This window comes from Saccopteryx leptura, chromosome 3 (genome assembly GCF_036850995.1).
Source record: "Saccopteryx leptura isolate mSacLep1 chromosome 3, mSacLep1_pri_phased_curated, whole genome shotgun sequence".
In the NCBI taxonomy this organism is placed as follows: Eukaryota; Metazoa; Chordata; class Mammalia; order Chiroptera; family Emballonuridae; genus Saccopteryx; species Saccopteryx leptura.
This window is the reverse complement of record NC_089505.1, coordinates 25,873,473-25,896,782: the sequence shown is the minus strand read 5'-3', so window position 1 is coordinate 25,896,782 and position 23,310 is coordinate 25,873,473. Positions and strand designations below refer to the sequence as shown.

General features: G+C 36.6%; 1 protein-coding gene across 6 annotated transcripts in view; it reads right to left on the bottom strand.

The window, feature by feature from the left end:
- Positions 1-23,310, bottom strand: part of REPS1 (RALBP1 associated Eps domain containing 1) — a 99,992-nt gene that overhangs the window by 17,686 nt on the left and 58,996 nt on the right. For 4 of the 6 annotated variants that reach the window (XM_066373120.1, XM_066373119.1, XM_066373123.1 and 1 more), the window contains 6 exons: positions 23,088-23,212; positions 22,426-22,588; positions 22,090-22,153; positions 21,404-21,558; positions 8,048-8,169; positions 4,914-4,994 (listed from right to left, as the gene is read on the bottom strand). In XM_066373120.1, the coding sequence (XP_066229217.1) occupies positions 4,914-4,994; positions 8,048-8,169; positions 21,404-21,558; positions 22,090-22,153; positions 22,426-22,588; positions 23,088-23,212 (710 nt within the window). The remainder of the gene's footprint in view (positions 1-4,913; positions 4,995-8,047; positions 8,170-21,403; positions 21,559-22,089; positions 22,154-22,425; positions 22,589-23,087; positions 23,213-23,310) is intronic. The other 2 variants (XM_066373122.1, XM_066373121.1) reach the window with 1 other exon arrangement.

The following is a 23,310-nucleotide window of genomic DNA, read 5'->3' as shown; positions in this document are numbered from 1 at the left end:
TTTACTGTAAAGGGTAATGACCTTTCAATTTAAGTCAAACACTGTTTTGGTGACAATACTGAGTAACAGCAAGCCTCTGCTAGAAGAAACTAAGTTCCAGCATATCATTTCTTGTTTGATAGCTTTCCTTAGCCTACTCTCATCATCTCTAAATTCAAACAATTTCTAACAAATGAATTCTTTATTGTAATTACATTGATAAATCCATCCATAGCAATTTCCTGCCCCTACACTAGTGAGATGCTGGCCAGGGTCCATGTATTATCCAATCAACCTGAACCAACATTTCCTCTACCACTCTAAAATACAGCTATAAAGATGTTAAGTTAATAAAAACAAGGCTTTAAAAATAACTATTTTCTTAACTTACAGTTTTAACAGCAAATATAACTGCTATGAAAATCAGAATTTTATAAGACAAAATAAAGGAGAAAGAAATGTTTGCGAAACAATAAGTTCTTCTATCACCCCTGCTCCAAAGCAAGGAGAACTTATTAGATGCTTTAACTGAAGTATTTACCTAATATATATTGTATGTATGTCTATAAAATCAAATTTACAAAGCTTGTAACAGTTGGAAATATTAATTAGCCTTTTCATATAGTTCCAGTACAAGAAATGGGAGTACAATAATGAACAAAATCACAAATGTTCTATTCACCAATAATTTGCATAACTTTCTGTGCCAGCAAAGCAATTTGGTATTGCATACTTTAGCCATACACTGAGTGGTTGCTATGAGCCTGCAATAGCTTCAGTCCAGTGGATCCTGCTAGCAGCAGGACAAGGTAATTCCTTGAGGACCAGAGACTAGTATTTCAGAAGCTTCATTTGTGACTGATTTCACATATGACAGTCACAGCATGATAGAGAGCTCTAACACTAGGCATTTCAACATCCAAATGAAGAACCAGGAATGCCCACAAGCCTTTGAGTCCTGAGTCACAAGATACCAAACACTTTCTCTGCTCCAAAGTAGCGTCCCCAAATTTAAAAATAGAGAAAGAAAGTGTAAGACTGACTGGCAGCTTCTGCCCACTTCCTTCTATCATTCAAATCACCCAAAGTCTTCAGGAAACCCATTCCTAATCACTCAGGGCACATCTGTGTCATCAATCTTGGCACCTGATTTTATACAATTTAGCACTTTGTTGGATATTATGTTAATGCTCACACAGCTGTATCTTCTACTTGCTTTAAATTCTATTATCCTGGCCCTGGCCGGTTGGCTCAGTGGTAGAGCGTCGGCCTGGCGTGCAGGAGTCCTGGGTTCAATTCCCAGCCAGGGCACACAGGAGAGGCGCCCATCTGCTTCTCCACCCCTCCCCCTCTCCTTCCTTTCTGTCTCTCTCTTCCCCTCCTGCAGCTGAGGTTCCACTGGAGCAAAATGGCCTGGGCGCTGAGGATGGCTCTGTGACCTCTGCCTCAGGCGCTGGGATGGCTCTGGATGCAACAGAGCAACGCCCCAGAGGGGCAGAGCATCGCCCCTTGGTGGGCATGCCGGGTGGATCCCGGTCAGGTGCATGCGGGAGTCTGTCTGTCTCCCCGTTTCCAGCTTCAGAAAAATGAAAAGAAAAAAAAAATTCTATTCTGTCTGAACCCAGCCCCATCACCTTTCTATTCCTGTGTCAGTTAGCTAAGTTGCTCATCACCTCTCTCTTGATCCCATCAATCCTTTACATTACAGTACTACCCAAGTTATCTCTCTAGCTACCTTTTCCCCACTCCCATTTTATCATGGTACTTCCTGTTAGCCAACAGTGTCTATGAGATGAAGTTCAGTCCTTGGTCTAAATACAAAGGTCCTCCCAGTCTGATTCCAACCACATTCTGGCGCAATTCCCCATACATACATGTCTACCCTAGATTCTCACCACACTGAACTAATTCTGCTCATGACATTCTGCTTGGAATGCCCTTGTCTACTTCTGGCAATTCATGGTTTCGTTCAAAACTCAGCAAACAAACATAAGTTCTTTTGCAAAAACGTTCTGGGCTGACTTAGCCCAGGGTTCTCTCTCTGCCCAGAGTTCTGTTCATGGCCATATATGATAATTAACACAATCAGCTTTATTACAATCATCAGACACCAAACCAGATGAGCTGGCTGGCACAATCCGCGGTCCAGCCCACTTCCTTTGCTCCCGAGTCCCTCAGGAGCTGCACAGCACTCCAGATCAGGCAGAGCACACAGAAGTGCACCACACTTCTCCTCAGTCTAGAGTTTCCTGGCACAAGCAGATTCTACCAGAGTCTATTAACTGATAAGCAGTTCAACAAAAGTAATCAAGTTTCTGGAAATTAGATATCAAAACTCAATTTCATCACACCTCTGGGAGCCTAATAATTAACCATCTCAGTTTGCGAGAGAGGTTACTGCACTGTGTGATACTATGCTCTAAGTGCTACAAAGCAGTTTGGAGATTTCACGGACTTTCACTTTACTGAGCAAATGGCTAATTATTGAATTTTAGCTTTTTAAAAATATTCCATTAAATATTTGAAAACGTATGTTAAATTCAAATTAGAACTGTAGTGGGTTTTTCCTAGGCGATTCTGTTCTAATCTGAACGGACCTTATTTACTTACTTACAATCCTTATCTACATAAACTTTGCAAAGGATCATTTGGGATTGTAGCTACTGGTTGTGTTCTGTATTTAATACTTCAGGTAAGTATTAAATAAAGGTTAAGAAATTCAGACCCTCAGTGAGACTAGGACATTCTCCTAATTTATTATATTTAAAGAGATATTACTTGTTAGGGAACAAAGTTTAAATTTAAGTTTACCACCATAAAAGAAAAAACGATGTTTTAGGTACCAGATTATAAATATTTAAGACTATCAACTCTATCAAATTCAGAGGCCTAAATTCAAGCTTTAAATATCAATTAACCATTTTTAATTTTTCTAGAGCCTCCAGCCACACTAGAAATGACAAAATATTGAGTCTTATAATTTTAAATAGTTAGAATTCACAAATTTACATATTATTTCCAAGAAGTTACAGAACATCTCTGGTATTATGCCAAATATTTCCCTGCCCTTTCTGCCACTCATGAGTCAATTTATTTTGCCCATGACTATGTTTTTATACTTAATGTTCTTTCCTGCATGACAAATAATCATAATACTATGAGTACTTTCATTATCTAAGGATTAGAGAATAGTTTCTTTATTGCTATATCAAAACTTCCTTCCCAAATAAAGTACTTTTACGAAGTACTTTAAATAAAACTAACTTGGCCCTGGACTGTTGGCTCAGTGGATAGAGCACCGTGTGGGCCTGCAGACGTCTCGGGTTTGATCCCGGGTCAGGGCACACAAGAGAGCAACCATCTGCTTCTCTTCCCCTCTCACAGCCAGTGGCTCAACTGGTTTGAGCGTTGACCCTGGGCACTGAGGACTGCTCGGGAGATTCGAGCATCAGCCCCAGACAGGGGTTGCCAGTGGGTCCCGGCTGGGGTGTATGCGGGAGTCTTGTCTCTCTATCTCCCCTCCTGTCACTTAAAAATAAATAAATAAAATAAAACTAACTTGACTGTGTAAGGAGATAAAAATAATATGGAGAAATGAAACAGAGAAAGCTAAGGTAACATTTTCTTTTACCTTATAGCACCTATCACTTCCTAAGAGACCTTAATTATAGCTGCCAATAAGGAGCAAAAATTGTTTCCTTTTTATTTCTCCTTCATTTTTCAGAGACTAAAACCAAAGATAATTTGAACACCCTAAAAGTAGCAAGAGAATCAAAAGGTACCAAAGATCTACATATTAACTGACTCTTAAATTAACAAATTATAAAATATACTTAAAACACACATATTAATCTGTTTGAACTCAATTTAATGGCATCCTCTCTATTTCAAATAGCTATAAATTCTTTAAAATTATAAAACACACCAAAGATTTATTAAACTGTTGATGTACTATTACCTTTAAATGCCACTTCTCCCAAATCCACAATAAATAATAAGACCACTTTTACATTTAATTAATAAATGCTGGCTGTCTTTGATCAGAAACATCTCAAAAGAATGCCTTGTGTCACTGTCTCCATATCTTTCCACCAAATTCATTATTTAATCCTACCTTTACACTCTTCTTCCCTTCCTACTTATTTCCTCTTTTCTTTTTGAAAAGTGCTTATTAGCATGTTCTGTTCTTTAAAAAAAAAGAAAGAAAAGAAAAAGCAGGAGTGAACAGTGAGAAGAATGCTAAGGTTTTGAAATTTTTAAATAACTTGAGGGACAGGTGGGGCATATATGAAATTAAATCTATGGGAATAGAATTATTTTTGAAATCAGGATGTGAACTTTGTAGCATTTTCAGAGCAACACAGTGAACCACAGGAAGACAAGACAGGCTCCTTTGCACAATGGGAATCTTGGACTAATAATTCTGTATTGTTTTGGCAAACTTGATTCTCTTATGACAGAACTCAACATACTATTTATTTAAGTCAAAGCCATACTATCTGGACTATTAAAATAAAAGATGACATTGCATATTTACATACATAATACATATCACATGATGTGTAAGCATACAAATAAAATAGTATTTACTAAGTGTTACTACACTGAAATAAACAGTATGTTTAATAAAACGTACACTCAATTAGTAAACGAAAACAAGTCAACTAAGTCAATTCTCACAAAATGCTTCTTTAGACACATGAACCAGATTTTAAAAACATACAGTTTTCTCTCACCAAAATAACTAGAAAATACAAACAAACAAACAAACAAAAAAGTTCTTTCCACCATTAGGCACACAAAAATTGAAAAGCCTGCCACCATTTCCCTCTAAGCACTCCACTGAATCATGCATATCAGCTAAAAACCATAATGAATGGAAATTTGGGTTAATAAAATTAATTTCAAACAAGCAAGCTAAGTGATTGACTTACAGGATCAGCTGGTGCAATGTTAGAATCAAATTGGGTCAGAGTTTGTGAGCTTGAAGAGCGTTCACTAAATGTCTCCCACTGCTGAACAGACAGAGGAGAGACAAGTCAGCACGATGAGAAAGGTGGAGTAAAAGATCACTGGAGAAGATTTAGCAAAGTACTTCAGAGGTTGCACGGCAAGTTGTGTTTCACAGACCTGACAAAATTCCGCAATTTTTGTTTTTCCATAAACATTTTATTCTCATCTATGCTGGGTCATCTTGTAATGTAAGATGAGCAGCTTCACAAATCAAATGCATAGATACAATTTATTGCAATCTCTAAGAAGAGACTGAAAGACATACAGAATTCAACCTCAAAACACAATACAGGAACATAGTCCAATTGGTACAAACGGCAACAATGTAAAAATGTAAAGGGGTTTGTCTTGACTAGAGAAAGAATAACTTCAAATCCTTCTTTTAAATTTTAAACGTTAATGTACTGATTTGGTGGTGTTAGCAAATCTTGACTACCAAACTTTTGGTCAAAACAAAGCAAGTCAGTGTGACTTGCCAGTGCGACCCCTGAAAGATGATTCTATTATGTACGTGCACATATTTCGTACGTATGCATACTTAATAAAATATAATTGAGGTAAAATGCAAAGAATTCTGGAATTGTATGTTTGAGCTTTTGTCAATCTATAGCAAGTCAACCCCTGCAATCAGCACTACGAATAGGACCATGCCAGACCAAAAGACAGAACTGCCAATCAGGCCCCCCACACCCCATGCTAGAAAAATCAGAATGCGGCCACAATGAGAGCAAATCAAGCATCTGAGTATGTGTTATATATAGAAGATGTATTTTGATGTGAAATATTATTCTTCTAAAAGAGGTACACAAATATCACACCTCTTAAAATAGGGAAGGATAAGCCAATATTAATTTTAGTAAATTCCATTTGTGTTGAAGATCTTTTTAATAAAAAGCATAGAATTTTTATATCAAAACTGCCATTAAAATTTGATTCTTAAGGATTATCAGTTGCACTCTGAAAACGGAAAAACATCTACACATATACAATAAATACAAATGAATGTTTACACACAGACACACCTACCCCATTAACCAAAATCCTATTATAATTCAGTATGGAAAAGTATACATTTTTATGCTTCAAAGTTCGACTTATTATTTAAAATAGTGATATTCAATTTGAGACTTGTAGATATATTAGTAAATTAATTCATTCATGAAAATTATCTACAAAAATAGTTAATACAATCACTCAACTTTGCCTACAAATTAGTCTTAAAATCATGAAAATTAAGATATACTAAGATATACTGATGCAATTCATTTTTATCATGGGACATCACTTCAGGGTGGGGGTGGAAGTGACTTAGCAACATTTGTTGTTCTAGTTTCTTCAATAATTATTGTTGCATGTACAGAAGAAATTTTAAAAATCCTAATAATCTAACTGTGTAGATTTTTGCCAAAACAAAAGGATTTATCTATTTGGTCATATAGAGCTTTACTTGATTTCACAAGACTGTATGTAAGCTACCTGGAGGCAGAAAGACACTCACTCACCTCCGCAGCTTTAGTATACTGGCTAAGAGCACAGGCTCTGCAACCAGCCTACTGGACCCTGGTCATGCTCTGCAACCTTAGGCAAGTTACCTAAGCTCTCTGTGCTTCAGTTTTACCATCTGTAACTTGAGACTGATTAATGCCTATGTCACAGGATTGTTATGAGGAAATAGGGTTCATATATGCAAAAAGCTTTTGAACAGAACTGGCATATCAGAAGTGCTCAGTAAATGTTAAGGATTATTATTAGTGCTATTGTTATTAGTTAGCCCCTACAGAGCCTTATCCATATTCAGATGCTGAATAAATATTTGTTGAAAGACTCGTTCGTGTTTTATAGAAATTAATGTCTCAAAATCAATGTTAGTTTTAACAGACTGATTTTCCACAGAGTAAAAAAAAAAAAAATAACTATGATGTTTATAACCTTATCACAATACTACTAAATGAAATGTGCTAGGACTATCTAAAAAAAAAGTGCAACTGCTTAAATCAGAATATGGAAGAACTTCCATTCCTAGTCTTGAATGACTGCACACATTTTTATTTAGAATGAATACAGGCTTTAGAATTAAGATGCTTTGGAAAGAGTTGATTTTATTTATGAGTTGATACCAATGGCAAAAATACTCTTAACCTGATACCACTTTTTAAAAAATGAGCAAAAACAGTACTTTTCAGAACAATGGCCCTACTCTCTATAAAGCCTCTACTAGTCAATTCTTTCAAGGCTTAATTCCTTCCTCTAGAAAAAACACTCTATACATGGCCTTATATCCGACGGTGTAAGTGCTATGTCTGTCGCAGGCACAGGTGTACAGCTACTTTTTAATTGAAGTTCTACAGCTCACTTAAGGTTTAACAGGGGCCTCAGGCCCACTTCCCTTATTATAGTCAGAGTAGCCCTACTTTAATTGTTTTATACAATAAAGTTCCAAAATGATACAGAGGAGGGAAATGCATTTGTCTCAAATTGTTTTGCATGTTATGCTTGATTTTTTTAATCACTGCATTTATAATCACTGTATTAAATAAAACTAAATTATTATAAATAATAGCCTGATTGAAGAAAATACTTTTTCCACATGGAAAGCTAGATTAGTGACTTCCCCTATCACTTTCAGTGTCAAGATTCCAAATATATTATCACGTATCTTGCTTACAGGAACGAGAAGGTGACGTGACACAGTGGGTGTGGTAGTGGCTCATGTCAAAAGACTTGTGTTCAAATCTTAGCCTTGTCCCTCAATGGCTAGGAACTATCTCAGAGAAGGCAGTTACCCTTTTGACTGTAAACTGCACGTATCTGCACAAGCAGACCAACTCACAGTGTTGTAGGAATGAGTGGTGGAAACCAAATGACAGTGTATATGTGAAAAAGTACTTTAAAAACCTCAGAGTCACATAATTACAAACATTTATCATTGTCCTAATTTATATGTTCTCTTTAACTATGCATACATGCTGAAAGAGCGAGATGCAGAAATGACTGTTTGGAACATCTTACCTTAACAAAGTTAATGTTAATGAAAGAAAATGGAAGCTTTGCTAACCTCACTGCTCTGATTCAGCTCCGGCCAAGTCTGGTTTAATGACGGCATGGACGGCGACTTGCTTGGAGGCGCTTCTGCCGGAGAGCCCGAATAACCTACCTCACCTGTCTGATCCCCACTGTCTGCAATGCAAAAACACAAAGTCTCCATAAGCAAGAGATTTTAGTTTAAGCACTTTACTTATATAAAAAAAACAAACTAGAGACTTTTACAAGCAGTAATTTATAATCAGAATTTCCTTTCCCCCTGCTCCCAAAATAAACATTTTTATATTTAATGTCAACTATAACTGAAAAATAAACATTTTAACAATCAGACAAGTATGCAGTACTTATTCCTGCTATTTATTGTCTACCTGAAACCACAGCTTTCCACGAAAATAAATTCTTGTTAGGAATAAAGAGAAAAAAAGAATGGTGTACATAATAATAATACAATAGTCTACGTGTTTTGAATCATTTTCTGATAATCGGGATGAATTTGTATCAGTTCCCAAAGTGTATTTCATGGAATATGAATCAGTGAGGTGCTTTAAACATTAGGTTCTAGAATCTTTCCTAGTCAGTAAATATGGGGATGCTGTAATACCCCGCCAGAGTACCCACAACCACCCGGAGTACCAAAGACTTGCACTGTCCTAGAGCAAATAAACCATTTACATCAGTTTTCCCTACACACAAACCTTTTTTTATCAAATAAATCCCTCAATATTCTTTTGGAATGTATTTTTGGGACAGTTAATTATACTAAGTCATTCATATTTGCTCTACAAGTCTCCTGTTACCAAAAAGCAGCATATATTTGCATGAGCAAAAGGCAGTCAGTGAGCCCACACGAAACAAACTTTGATCATTAGGCTCACTGGTACTTATAGGCTCACTGAGAAAGCTACAAATCCATGACGTGATTTCAAAGTGGTTTTTAAAGTATTATAGAGTAGCATATTCTACTTTATTTGAGAGACAGAGAAGCAGAGAGACAGGAAGGGAGGGAGAGAAAGAGAGAAGGGAGAGAGAGAGAGAGAAGGAAGAGAGATGAGAAGCATCAACTCTTAGTTGCATCACCTTAATTGTTCACTGTTTCTCATATGTGCTTTGACTAGGAGGCTCCTGCAGAGCTAGCGACCCCTTGCTCAAGCCAGCGACCTTAGGCTTCAAACCAGTGACCATGGGGTCATGTTGATGATCCCACACTCAAGCTGGCAACCCCACACTCAGTTGGTGACCTCAGGGTCTCGAACCTGGGTCCTCAGCATCTCAGGTCGACACTCTATCCACTGCGTCACTACCAGTCAGGCTAGCACATTCTACTTTTAATTAGTTATGTCTTAACTTAAAATAGCTCTTAAATTCCCATTTTAAAACAGAAGAAATTTCAATGGTAACATAACTCTCATTCCAATCTTCCCAAGTTTTAGCCTGACCTGTTGTGGCTGGCGCAGCAGATGAAGTGTCGACCTGGAATGCTGGGGTTGCTGGTTTGAAACCCTGGGCTTGCCCAGTCAAGGCACATACGAGAAGCAACTACTGCGAGTTGATGCTTCCTGCCAACCCCCTTCTCTCTCTCTCATTCCTCTCTCTAAAATCAATAATAAAAATTCTTGCCAAGTTTTACACGGCTTTGAATATAATCCCAGTCTGAAAATGACATTAATTGCCAAATTAAGGAGGAGTACCTAATCTATTTAGAACCTATATCAAAACAAGATTCCAGCATCTATCACTATCTCACTGTCTGACCATAGGCAAGTTGAATAAAACAGGACCTGAATTTCTCCACCAGAAAAAAGACACCTGCCATTAAATGTTAGAACTCTAGTTCAAATTCCCAAATACAAATCCATAATAATTTAGCAATGTATAGGTTTTAACCTTTCAATCTGTTCATAAGTGAGTCCTTCACGTTTTAGTACCTAACACAGAACCTAATATATAGTAGGCACACAAATATGTACTGAATGAGTTGCTTTTTGTGTTCTTCATACAATTCATTCTCCTTTACTGTTCTTTTCCTAGGACAGAAACTAACTACTGATATTTTGAAAAAGTACTCTTCTCTTTGCCCTATTCTGTTACATGACTATCTTAAAATACTTTCTTTTACTTACTCTGACATTATTTCTTTATAGTCATATCACACTGCAAGTTCTACTTTGCAATCCAACGTCATATTTTGATAAATTTTTGTTTTGTGAGAACGGGAACTGTTGCTATTTCTTTCTTAATCCTACCTCTTTCTCAGTAAAAGTATACAGAAATAATAAGAGGCTGACTGGCTTCAGATAATGTTCTACAAAGAGCTTTTAACTCAAAGCACTCTCAGCAAAACTAATGGGGAAAAATTATGATAAATAAGAGCAACAAATTCCTCATGGGAATAGCTTGTGGTTTTTAGTGTGAACAAAAATTATGGACATTTTTTTTCTATGATAACAAAGAGAAAGGATTTAAGGAAAGGAGAATAATGGCTCTAAACTTGACAGTTTACTGAAACTGAAACCCTGTTAGAAGGATGGTGAATGGAGAATTGTCTTTAAGAGATCCAACAAAGCAGGTGTTAAAGAAAAATAAATAGAATTAAAATAGTATTAACTACAGGGTGGTTAATTTTCAAAAGAACCTCCCTACAGTCAGACTACATAACTTAGGTTTTATATGTCATCTTAGGGCAAACTGGACCGTGGTCTCTATTCTCACATCAGCCAAGTTCAGGGCCAGACTGGACCCTATCCCCTCCTTAGGGCAATTATAATGTGGGATAGATTCTGGGAACCTTTGTGAGTCACTGGTACAAAGCTGAAGTGGGTCCAGATTCTTGGAAGTATATTATTTACCCAAATAACTATACAGTGTGTCTGTAAAGTCATGGTGCACTTTTGACCAGTCATAGGAAAGCAACAAAAGACGATAGAAATGTGAAATCTGCACAAAATAAAAGGAAAACTCTCCCAGTTTCATACCTATTCAGTGCAGTTCGATGTGGGCTCACGCACAGATTTTTTAGGACTCCTTAGGTAGCCATCCCGTAGAGCCTCTACAGACTCGTCACTGACTGATGGCCTACCAGAACGGGGTTTCTCCACCAAACTGCCGGTTTCCTTCAACTGCTTATCCCACTGAGTAATGTTATTCCTATGTGGTGGCGTTTCATTATAAATGCGCCGATATTCACATTGCGCTTTGCTCATGGAATCAAATTTAGCGAGCCACAGAACACACTGAACTTTCCTCTGTACCGTCCACATCTCGACTGGCATGGCCGTGGGCTGCTCCACTGTATACACTGTGTTACGTCATCATCTGCGCATGCGCACATGCTGCCACATCATCCTACAGAAACTGGGAGGGTTTCCTTTTACTTGGTGCAGATTTTACATTTCTATAGTCTTTTGTTGCTTTCCTGTGACCGGTCAAAAGTGCACCGTGACTTTACAGACACACTGTATTACACAGGTATTCTAATATCATAGCCATTTCCTACGGTAACAGTTGTCAAACTGTGGACCAAGGACTCCAGGGAATCCCATGACTCCTTTAGGGCATCTGAAAAGTCAAAAAGATTTTTGTAATAATAATAATAATAATAATAATAATAATAATAATAATAATAAAAAAACCCTTTCCTGTGTTGGCATTTGGACTGATGAGACAAAAGCAACGGGGGTGGGGGTGGGGTTAGAATTGCTGACCACCGTGAAACAAGGTAGACACCAAAACATACAGGGTGGGCGAAGTAGGTTTAAGTGGTATGTGAAACAGTTTATTCTTATATTATTATCATTTTCCATATGAACATCTGTAAACCTGCTCTTACCTCACCCTGTACTAGTGATTATATGCTTCACCCTACACATTCCAGTTAAAATAAACAGGCATGGCAATTTCAATGAAGAATGTTTGCAATTGAGTGGTAAAAATATTTTTAAATCTCAGCCCTGAAAACACATATTTTTAATACTGTGTTGCAAAATAGAAAATCTCTCTCTCTCTCTCTCTCTATATATATATATATATATATGTGCAAATTTATATAATGAAATTCCAAAGTAATGGGAGGGGCAATATAAAGATATTGCACTTCTTATCAAAGCACAATGATCATCTCAAAGAAAATAATTGTGTGATTTAATAGTTGATGAACAGGCCACTTTTTTTCATGGAACACAATTTTTCTTTAAAGAACAGCTAATGAACTGTAATTACTTAAGACTCAGGTATTAGGCATTTTCTCAAAAATGAATCAAGTGAACTTGTAACTTCAGGAAAACAACTGCTTTCAGTACTGTTACTAATGACAAACTTTGAGCTTTCAAAAGAAAATTAGAATTTTGAAAAATGTTTATCTACAGCCACAAGCTCAAGAGCTTCCCACTCCTTACAGAATTCTTTGATAAACTAGGTTGTAGTATTAACAAATAGGCTTTTTTGATCTTTTATAATAAAATATTCCAACATTTGAAAGGCCTGTAAAACTCAATAAACTAATATTTTACAAATAATCAATTGTTATAAAATCATGCAAAGATAAAAGATACACCCAAACCATTTCAAAGTGCAAGACAGATCTACAAATTTTAATGTAAGAAGTCCAAATAATTCATTAATATGGTTTCAATTAACCTTTAAGAAATTGCCATTTGCTGACATCTGGTGTAGTACCAAAGAAAATACACAATTATCTAAAATAGTCCTTCCTTTCACTAGGCAAGACCAGATTTGATTATCTTCATGTACTAGGGACTGGCTATCTTTTTCTACTAAGGGTCAGAGAGTAAATACGTTACTATATGGTCTCTGGTGCAACTATTCAACTTGGCTGTTGCAGTGCAAAAGCAGCCATGACAATTAGTAAAGAAATGAGTTTGGCTTTAATTTATTAATAGACTAAAATCTGAAATTTATACAATTTCACAAATTTGAATTTCATGTGTCATAAAATATTATTATTTTCCAACAATTAAAAAGCAAACAACTATAACAACCCCCCCCCCCCACACACACACACCCACACACTTTCTGTTGTAGGTTATATAAAAAATGTCAGCAGACCGAATTTGGTCTTCAGGACTTCTTTGATCCCTAATACCTCAAACAAAATAACATCCGACAGCCTAAACGCAGAAGCAAATATGAGAATCTACCGTCTTCTACTAAAGTAGCTATTAAAGACAGTTACAAAAATGTAAAACAATGCTGCCTTTTTAATAATTATTTTATTTGGGGGAATATAGTTACTATATTTTACTAAAATATCTATGCCAATATTTAAGGGCTTATTGTTATTTTTAAACAGCCATAAATATATAAAAATCTGTAGTTTTAAATTTCTAATAGGGTAACTATTGATAGATCTAAGATACATAAACAGAAGCTCTTGGGTCCACAATAGTTTTTAAGAATGTAAAAGGGCCTGACCAGGCGGTGGCACAGTGGATAGAACGTTGGACTGGGATGCTGAGGACCTAGGTTTGAGACCCCAAGGTGGCCAGCTTGAGCGCAGGCTCATCTGGTTTGAGCAGAGCTCACCAGCTTGGACCCAAGGTCGCTGGCTCAAGCAAGGGGTTACTCGGTCTGCTGAAAGCCTGCGGTCAAGGCACATATGAGAAAACAATCAATGAACAACTAAGGTGTTGCAACAAAAAACTGATGATTGATGCTTTTCATCTCTCTCCGTTCCTGTCTGTTTGTTCCTATCTATCCCTCTCTCTGTCTCTGTAAAAAAAAAAAAAAAAAAAAAAAGAATGTAAAGGGGGCCTGACCTGTGGTGGCACAGCGGATAAAGTGTTAACCTAGAATACTGAGGTTACTGGTTCAAAACCCGGGGCTTGCCCAGTCAAGGCACATATGGGAGTTGATGCTTCCTGCTCCTCCCCTCACCCTTCTCTCTCTCGCTCTTTCCCCCGCCTCTCTAAAATGAATAAATTTTTAAAAATGTAAAGGGGTTCTAAGACTAAAACATTTAAAAAAAATCTCTATCTTAGAAAACCCTAAAATTATTTCTGGAATAACTCAGCAGGATGCTGCTTCTTTTCTACTTCATATACAGAAAAACAAATGGCAGTAGAAAAAGAGCAAACTACCTATGTTCTAGAAACTAACAGTCATGAGTATTAAGTCTGTAAATAAGCTATACCTCCTTCAGCCTGGCTCCCTATTTTGCTCCAATGAAGAGCTTCATGCTCGCCCACAAATGATAGTCTTTAAGACTGATCCTCACGGAGGCAGGGGTGTAGTTTTACTCTTCCCTGATTCAGTGTTCCAACCTAGCCTCCTGCTGGAACACTGTGTCAACCCTGCCTCCCTCCTGAGGGTTCTGCTCTGCCCCGACATCATCAGAGAATCAAGGCTGAAAAGGAAGAGCATGATCCTAAATTGTTAAAAGTCAACCCCAAAAGGGCTTTATGCAAAAAGTACTTCCATGTACAAAAAGTGTGCCTGGAAGATACAACCCTGTGTGATCATACTGACATACTGTCAGTCCACAAAAAAAGTTAGCAACAAGTGCAAATTAAATGGGTGTAAACCATATTTTTAGGCTCACACTAAAAAAAGTAAAAATGCTATCCATAGTTTTCATCATTCTATTGTGCAAAAGCTCTGAAAGGTCCAGATTCAATTCAATTTATTTACTGAAGACCTATCTATACATAAGTACATTAAATAAAAATACAGTATTGAGCAAGAAGACAAGGCTCCCATTTCCATGGAATTGTCTTTCTAACAGAGGAAGACACACTGTTGACTTTTACAACACGATAGTAGAGAAAAAGGCTATTCCTGCAAAAAAAGAAATGTAACATTATTCCCAAGGACTTTTACTAATGCGCAGATATTTAAACTATAATCTCTTAAAGCCACTACTGTGTGATCTTGTAAGAATTTTTCTCATGTATTACAGGGAGTCTTCAGGTTAGGACAGCCTCAACATAAATTAAGATATGAGTGTTCTGGCTTGCGCCGTTAGCATCATACTTACGGACTACTACGTGGGTGAACTAGTTTGGTTCCACATGGCGGAAGAATACACAGTAACATGGCATATGAGTGAGGGAGTTGGCATCCCCAGTACACTTACCTACGCCATTTTGGACTGTTAAAAGTACAAGTGTTCTGTTTTGTGTTCCTTTGGTGACATTTTGGCCCTTATCATGGCTCCTAAATGAAAGAGTATTCAGATAGTAGTGCTTTGAAGGAGAGGAAAACCATCATGATGGATGTCACAGAGCTACTAGCATCACATGGAGAGGAGCTGTCTGCCAAGGACCTCACTCAACTGAAGAAGCAGCTGGCTGAACAGGAAGAGCTAGAAACCCCAGAACCCAAGAGATTTACTACCAAGGGTCTGACAGAAGGTTTTTCTATGGTACAGGATGGGCTGGCAAAATTTCAGGCTGAGGACCCCAGCAATGACAGATTCAGTAAGGTCTACCAGAGATGTTATGGATGCCTTGCAATGCTACAGGCAGATTTTGGAAGAGAAGAAGTCATCAACCTTCCAGAGTAGTCTGCAACAATTCTTTAAGAAGGTAGAGAGGCCTGCAATAGATCCTGTATCCTCCACATCAGCTGCTTCTCAAGATTAAACATCTTTAGTGCAGGTAGAATCATCTCCAGCATTTCCTGCATGTTCCTTAGGCAACCATGATTCACCCGACCCACTAACTCCAGCACCTTCTGCAGCTTCCCTGTCTCTCCAGCTTCCTCCTCCCAATGGGCCACTCTCTCCCACCTTGCAATGCCCCTTCCAGTGTGCACACCAACCACAGGAATAAAGGTAAGGATTTTTTTATACTCATTTTTTGTCATTTTTTTTCTGTTACTATAGTGTAATGCACAGTACATTTATGTCCTTTCCTTTTTCCATAGCTTAGTTGTGTTTTTATGTTCTAAATCAGTGGTAGTCAACCTGGTCCCTACTGCCCACTAGTGGGCATTCCAGCTTTCATGGTGGGTGGTAGCGGAGCAACCAACGTATAAATATAGATTTAACTATAGTAAGTTGTTTTATAAAGATTTATTCTGCCAAACTTAGCAAAAATCTGACATAAAGTACTTGGTAAGTAATTATTACTATATGCTTTAACTTGCTATAACTCTGCTTTATAAATTTTATAAAGTAAAGTTACTTCCCTACTTTATAAATCACCATTACTGTGGAACCGGTGGGCGGTTAGAAAATTTTACTACTAACAGAGATACAAAAGTGGGCGGTAGGTATAAAAAGGTTGACTACCCGTTCTAAATTGTGATCTTACAACTGTGTTAGGAAAGGTAAGTAAGTTAGGCTAGGGCGTATTTCGACACACACCAAAATTTGGGTTATGTCATTGTAGTAGGAATGGAACTGTGTAGTAACCCGAGGACCCCTGTATCTAGCCTTGTTTGTCAATTTTTTGGCTGGGAATTTGAGGGGTTCTATTTATTTTGTCCAATCTCATTAAACTGTGCATCTTTGCCAAATTGTGCAATTGTACTGATTTGTGAGCTGTCACACAACTAACTGGACATAATATGTTAAGACAGAACATGTGTGTGTGTTGTGAGGAGGCCTTGAGAAGTAATTCCTTACTTGGAAAACTAATGATCAAGATCAGTGCACATCTTCGTCAGCAACTAAGGGAACCTGAAGTGAATTCTGAACAACAAAGATTCTGGGTTCTTTGTATAAAGATACATGTAGAAGCATGACCTCTGCAGCAGTATTTTAAAGGTAAAGCCAAAAAACTAGTACCTCAAAATCCATCAGTAAGAGACTGGTTTAAAGTGACAGATCTATAGATGGCAATACAAAGATTTCCAATATTATTTAAAAAACCAATCAAGGTTGTCTAGTGTGAAGACACTTGTGTTAAAACAGGTATCTGAATGTGTTACTTGTGTAAGCTTTTATATGTTAAAATTTTCTGGATAAATACAGGGAAACTCTTAACAGTGATTAATTTACATCAAGGTAGTCTCAATTATAAATGTTTATAGTAAACCATTCGTAAAAAGCCTTGTCCTTATTAATTTATTGATTTTAAAAAAAGACAAAAGGGGAGGGAGGCAGAGAGAGAGAGAAAGAGAGAGGAACACATATCTGTTTCTGTATGTGTCCTGACTGGGGAACAAACCAGCAACCTCTACGCTTCAGGATGATGCTCTAACCAAACCAGTCAAGCTATCTGGCGAGGGCAAAATTTCTGGCTTTTAAAAACATTCATGTTAGAAGTAATTCTAGGAGCCTGGGGATCCATGTTATGCACTATTATGAACAACAATGAAAATGTGCTCAAGTTACTGGACAAAGCAGAAATTACGAAGGAGGAGACAGAATGGGGGACACATTCCTTTCCCCCTTTGAGCACTGAATCAGATATTACTGAGTTGCTCGTGTAAGCATAGTGGTGTGAAGACAGAAAACAGTTTTTAAAGAAGTAGTCAGCCACTTAGTCATTTTAAAGTGTCTACTTAAATCCTCAATTTGCACCCTACTAGGTACTGAGATATAATGAACAAGACCAATCTAGTTACCGCCCACCCAAGAGCCTCTAGTCTAGCTTAGGAGAGACATTATATCAAATAATCACATAAAATACAGATATACAAAATTTCAACTAAGATATAATGAAGTCTTTGGAAACTGGGTTCAAGATGCAAAGCATCTTAACATGTTTGTTTTTTCTTTCCCTTTAAGATGTGGTTTTGTGGAGAGTAGTAGGTCACCCTAATTTTTTTTTAAAGATAATGATTCTAAGACAAACATTCTTTCTGGAATTCAGCTTCAGAAAGCTGTTTCCATAGATGAATTTTTGTATGTTTTCCTTTGTAAGACAACAAAAACCAAGTTTTCCTTTTTATTTACTATAGTTGCCAAATTTAGTGATGTTAAATATTAAGTATTTTAATGATCCTTAACTATTTTATTTGATTTCTTATTTAATCCCATAAACTAGTTAAAGTAATTTTGGAAAAAAAATGCATATCTACCCTGAGTTTGCATGCCTTTACAAAGCCTAGCTTTTCTCCAATTTTAACTCAAGTCGTCACTTTTGCCTGACCAGGCGGTGGCAAAATGAATAGAAAATTGGCCTGGGTTGCAGAGGACTCAGGTTCAAAACCCTGAGGTCACCAGCTTGGGTGCAGGCTCAAAGCTTGAATGCAGGGTTGCCAGCTTGAGTGTGCGATCATAGACACAACCCCATGGTCGTTGGCTTGAACCCAAAGGTCTCTGGCTTGAAGCCCAAGGTCAATGGCTTGAGCCCAGGGTCATTGGCTTGAGTAAGGGGTCACTGGCTCTGCTGTAGCCCCCCTGTCAAGGCACATATGAGAATGTAGTCAATGAACAACTACAACGTGCCGCAACGAAGAACTGATGCTTTTCATCTCTCTTCCTTCCTGTCTGTCTGTCCCTGTCCCTCTCTCTGTCTCTCTCACTAAAAAAAATGTCATCACTTTCACCATCTATTTTTCTATGAGCTATTAAATTGTAAATACAGAATATTTGTGGAGTGAATATGTTAGTATGTCCCAGCATCACAAACATATGAAATACCATATTTTAAAAGATGGAAATATGTCAAGAAAAATAACCTACTTAAAAAGTGGCACACTTTAAGCATTAATTCACTCAGTAATTATTTCCTGAGCAATTTAGTACATGTCTGGGGATACTACAGTAAATATGATGTTTCCTTTTTTTTTTTTTTAAAGAAACTCAGAGTGTAGTGGTAAAAAGAAAAACAAAGAACAGAATTCAGTGTGATGTGTTCCACAATAAACAGCATGTAGGAGAAGTTATGAGAGATCAAATAAGACAGACACTACTTTTGTCTATAAGTCATAAAGGCTCCAAAGAGGGAATATTTATGATAAATTTTCAGGTTAGCAAAAAAACTGCTTGCATGTTTCCCCTTCAACTGTGAACTTCTAAAAACTATTTAAAAGGGTTTTTACAGATCTTGATTGATTCTCAATGTCACGTGACAATTCCATATTCAAAGGGTTTTGTGTCATATTAATTTCAGGCTCATGATAACTTGGAGGAAAAAAACGACTAATCAGTTTCCTAACCACCAAATCAACAAAATTCCAAATTTATCACTATAAGTAGGCAAAGCAATCTGAATTTAATACCATGTGGTCAAATGTTTATAATAAATTTCATTAGAAAAGTACACAGATTATCCTGAAATGGGAAAAAACTATCTGAGTCTTTGATATCTTTAAAATTATAGTTAGAATAATAGTGTATAGATATATGTAGGCAAAAAATGAGAGTGACTCCTCGCTAAACATCTAACAGGAGTAAAAAGACAAAAACCCAGAAAAGCACTACTTGAATCATCAGCCTTCAAATTCAGTCAGTAGATCAACTTTACAAAGAACCAGATTTTATTTAAATTAAACAGAAGGAAAAAAATAAAGATACACAAAAGACAGATTTATCAATCTATATACAACAGAATCAGACAAGTCTCTAGAAAATGACATACAACAGAATAAGCTTGACTTAAGTTATATACTATGCTATCAGTTTTCAAAGGGTTAAAGTCATAGAAAAACTCTAGCCATAGACCTAATTTTTAAATCAATGGTACAGCAAGCCCTGGCCGGGTAGCTCGGTTGATTCAAGCATTGTCCTGGAGCACAGAGGTGGCTGGTTCAATCCCCAGTCAGGGCATCAATCTCTCTCTCTCTCTTTCTCTGTTATTGTCTCTCCTCTCTCTCTCACATGCACACACACACACTCACAAAAACCAGTCAATAAAAATGAAAAAAATTTTTTTTAAACAATGGTATACAAATCTGTAGCTACCACAATGTCTTCCCTTTTGGTTACTATTAAATAAACCAAACAAAGAAGCTCTTTTTATTTGTTAATTAGGTAAATCAAAGTACTTTGATGCAAAATCACCCAACAAAAATACTAAGCTTTCAGCTCAAGTTAGAGGTCAACTGATGCCTAATAACTACCTGAAATGATCAGGAAAATCCTACGATTCTTAGAGAATAATGTTTCTAAAAAACTAAAAGCAATCCTAATTTTTAAAACCAACCTATTCATTGATAAAAGATCAGTGTATAGCTTAGGTCCTGAAATGTGAATGGTATCAAGTCCACATTTAGGTGGAGAAAACAAAAAGAAAAAAATACAGTAAATGGGTAGAACTTGCCCAAGGTCGCAGGAGTACTCAGCGAAACTAGACACACGCTCAGATTCTTGACTCTAAGGAGACCATTCTCTTTTTGATAGTAATAATATGTAGCTGATTTCTACTATATAATTAAGCAATAAAGTCAGATCAGAGGCAATTTTGGGTTAAACAGATGCTGCCTAATGGATGAATGTGCTTTTTAGAGGCAAAGTTTGTTTTAATTCACTTTTAAAAGTATAAAATTCCTTCCATCATAGTATCTAAATTTACATAGAAAAACCAAAGACAGTAATTTAGTTTTAATTAGACTCATTAATTTTTTTTTTATACAGATATTTTCTTTTCTTTTTTTTTTTTTAAAATTTTATTTATTTATTCATTTTAGAAAGGACAGAGAGAGGGGGAGAGAGAGAGAGAGAGAGGAGAGACAGAGAGAGAAGGGGGGGAGGAGCAGGAAGCATCAACTCCCATATGTGCCTTGACCAGGCAAGCCCAGGGTTTCAAACCGGCGACCTCAGCATTTCCAGGTCGACGCTTTATCCACTGCGCCACCACAGGTCAGACTAGACTCATTAATTTAACATTAGATTTCCTTTTATTCATTCAGAATTTAAGAAAAATGTTTTCGTTTTTTATCCGTTATGTTTTTGTTTCCTTTAAAATAAAGCTATCAGTAAATATGAGCATGTACAAAAGCATTCCTGTAAAACATGAAAACAAAGTAGTGTTATCTACATCAAACAAAACTTCCAGATTTCTTTAGAGTCCAAAGAAATTGGCTTTTTAAAGGAAAATACTTGTGGACTGCAATGGTCCAATCTGCTATGATAAACCAGGCATTTCCCTTCAACAATAGGATTTATTAAATGAAAAAATGTTGACAATGAAGACAGACTACTTTACTCACCTCAGACAATGTAAAATGCAATTCAAGGATGGCAAAGTAACAAGACACTGTGAAATGCTCTTCAAATCTGAGCAAGTCACAAATGTGAAGTAAAATAGTGGCATACTTTCTTTATCTTTGTTTAAAGTTGACTAAACAGACAAAGCATCAATCTAAGTTCAGGCTGTACATCTTATTCTAGTAGCAAATCTACATGGCTCTTGATGAAATGTCTATGCTCTTCAGCTAAGTTTTAACATATTGATCTTGCTTTGAGAACCAAGAATGATTATCAAGGCATGCAATCAGGTCTCTTCGAGCTCCTGGATCTTACCTGCTGAATCTTCCAAATCAATCAGTTTGGGCATTAAACTTTCAGGGAGTTTCTCTGGTAAGTCATAGCCATTCTTCCTGGCCACTACCAGATGAAAAGCAGCACAAAACTCGTCCAGTGTCAATGCTCCATCTTTATCAAAGTCTGAGAGTTCCCTACAAGACAGACTTATCATGAATATGGTCATATTCTGCTTTGGATCCCTTCATGATAAAAAAAAAACTTTCTCAGAAAAAATGAAAATAATCAATAACTTAAAAAATGTAACAAAGCAAATATAGCAAACTGTTAACTGCAGAATACAATTCCTTAAACTTTTCTATGTCCTTAAAATTTTCTTAACAAAAACAGCTCCCAAAATAAGGTCACCAGAAAATGACCTTTAACACATATGTAATTAGAAATAGGATTTAGTTGAATTCAGGCTTAGTTAATAAGGTACTAAATTTTTTTAAAACTTTGTTTTTATTGTTATTAAAGGCCTACATGTATGAACTTAAAAACATCCAATACAATTTCAAGGCTTGATACAAAAAGCAACATCAGCCTATTTTAAGGCAATACTGAGTTAAGATCATTCTTGAAAAGGTTACTCTAATAGTTTGTTTTTTAAGTTAAAAAAATCTACCTGCTGGAAACTCCTTTAATACAACCTACATAACCCAACCAATATATACCACACTTACCAAATATGAGAAAGTTCAAGAATAGGAAGTTTTGATTTTGTAAAAAACTCTTTAGCTGCAGATCCTGAAATATTAAAACAGTGCTGTTTAGCATTAGTCTGAACTGAGAGATCCAACAATAAAATGTGGTAAGTCTTACCTTTTTCAATGAAAAGAAAAAAGGTAACCTTAACACATGTTTATGTCATGTTTTTGGTATCCAGTGATTATAAACTCTTTTTAGACAATTTGAGAATTATCTTTTATAATAATTGACCAATAAATTCATGTCTTTGAGATTTTGAAATTCAGACTTTGAACTGTCCCATCTAGAAGAATCTGTTTTTAACAACTCACCTGGAATAAATCCGTTTAGATCAGGCTGAATTGTTTTAAATTGATTTACATAATACTGTCTTTGTTCATCTGTTATTTTCCAGGGATCATCATAACTACTGGATTGCCTACGAATTTCATTGGCAGTTGTAGCTGAGGCTACAGTTCGTACTGTTGTCTGGTCCTGTAATGAAACATTTTTTCCTCAGTACAGTATCTATCTATATGATGACATGGACCAAGAATGGTAGGTTACTTATCACTGAAAGTAAAACTTACTTTTTGTGGATGTTTAAAATATAAGAAGTCTTCACAACTCATCAGCAAACCACATATTTATAAACAGGTTTTTGAATGTTTCTGGACAATGGATTTATACATTTGCAAAATGACAGCAATATGTAAGCAACAGAAAGTTATGAAAATGTGCTAAAAAAGCCAAGCAAATATCTTCCTAGATGCTAAAACCTTTTAGAAGTTCACTAAGGAATTAGGAAGAAAATCGGCCAAAACCTTTAGTGAAACATTTCAATGAGAACAGACTTGAAGGCACAGAGTGGAGTTCTGTTTTGTTTTCATGTAGCGGTAAATTTGCATTTTGCAACAGCAAAATATAAAAATAATGACTGCAGCAATTCTCTGAATGAAGCAAATAAAAACGTAATACCAATAAAATGTCACACCTGGACAGAAGCAGGATGCATGGTTAAAAGAGTACTGGTTGGTGGAGTATCTGCAAAACTGACCCAGTTTTCTTGAGGTGGAGGAGGGGAGTGCCCGGACCACACTGCATCACCAGCAGAAGAACCTGAAAGCAGATGGGTAAACGTGCTGACTCACGGTTTGTTTATTTTAACAGAAAGAGAAAGAGCAGGGAGAAGTGGGAAGCATCAACTCATAGTAGTT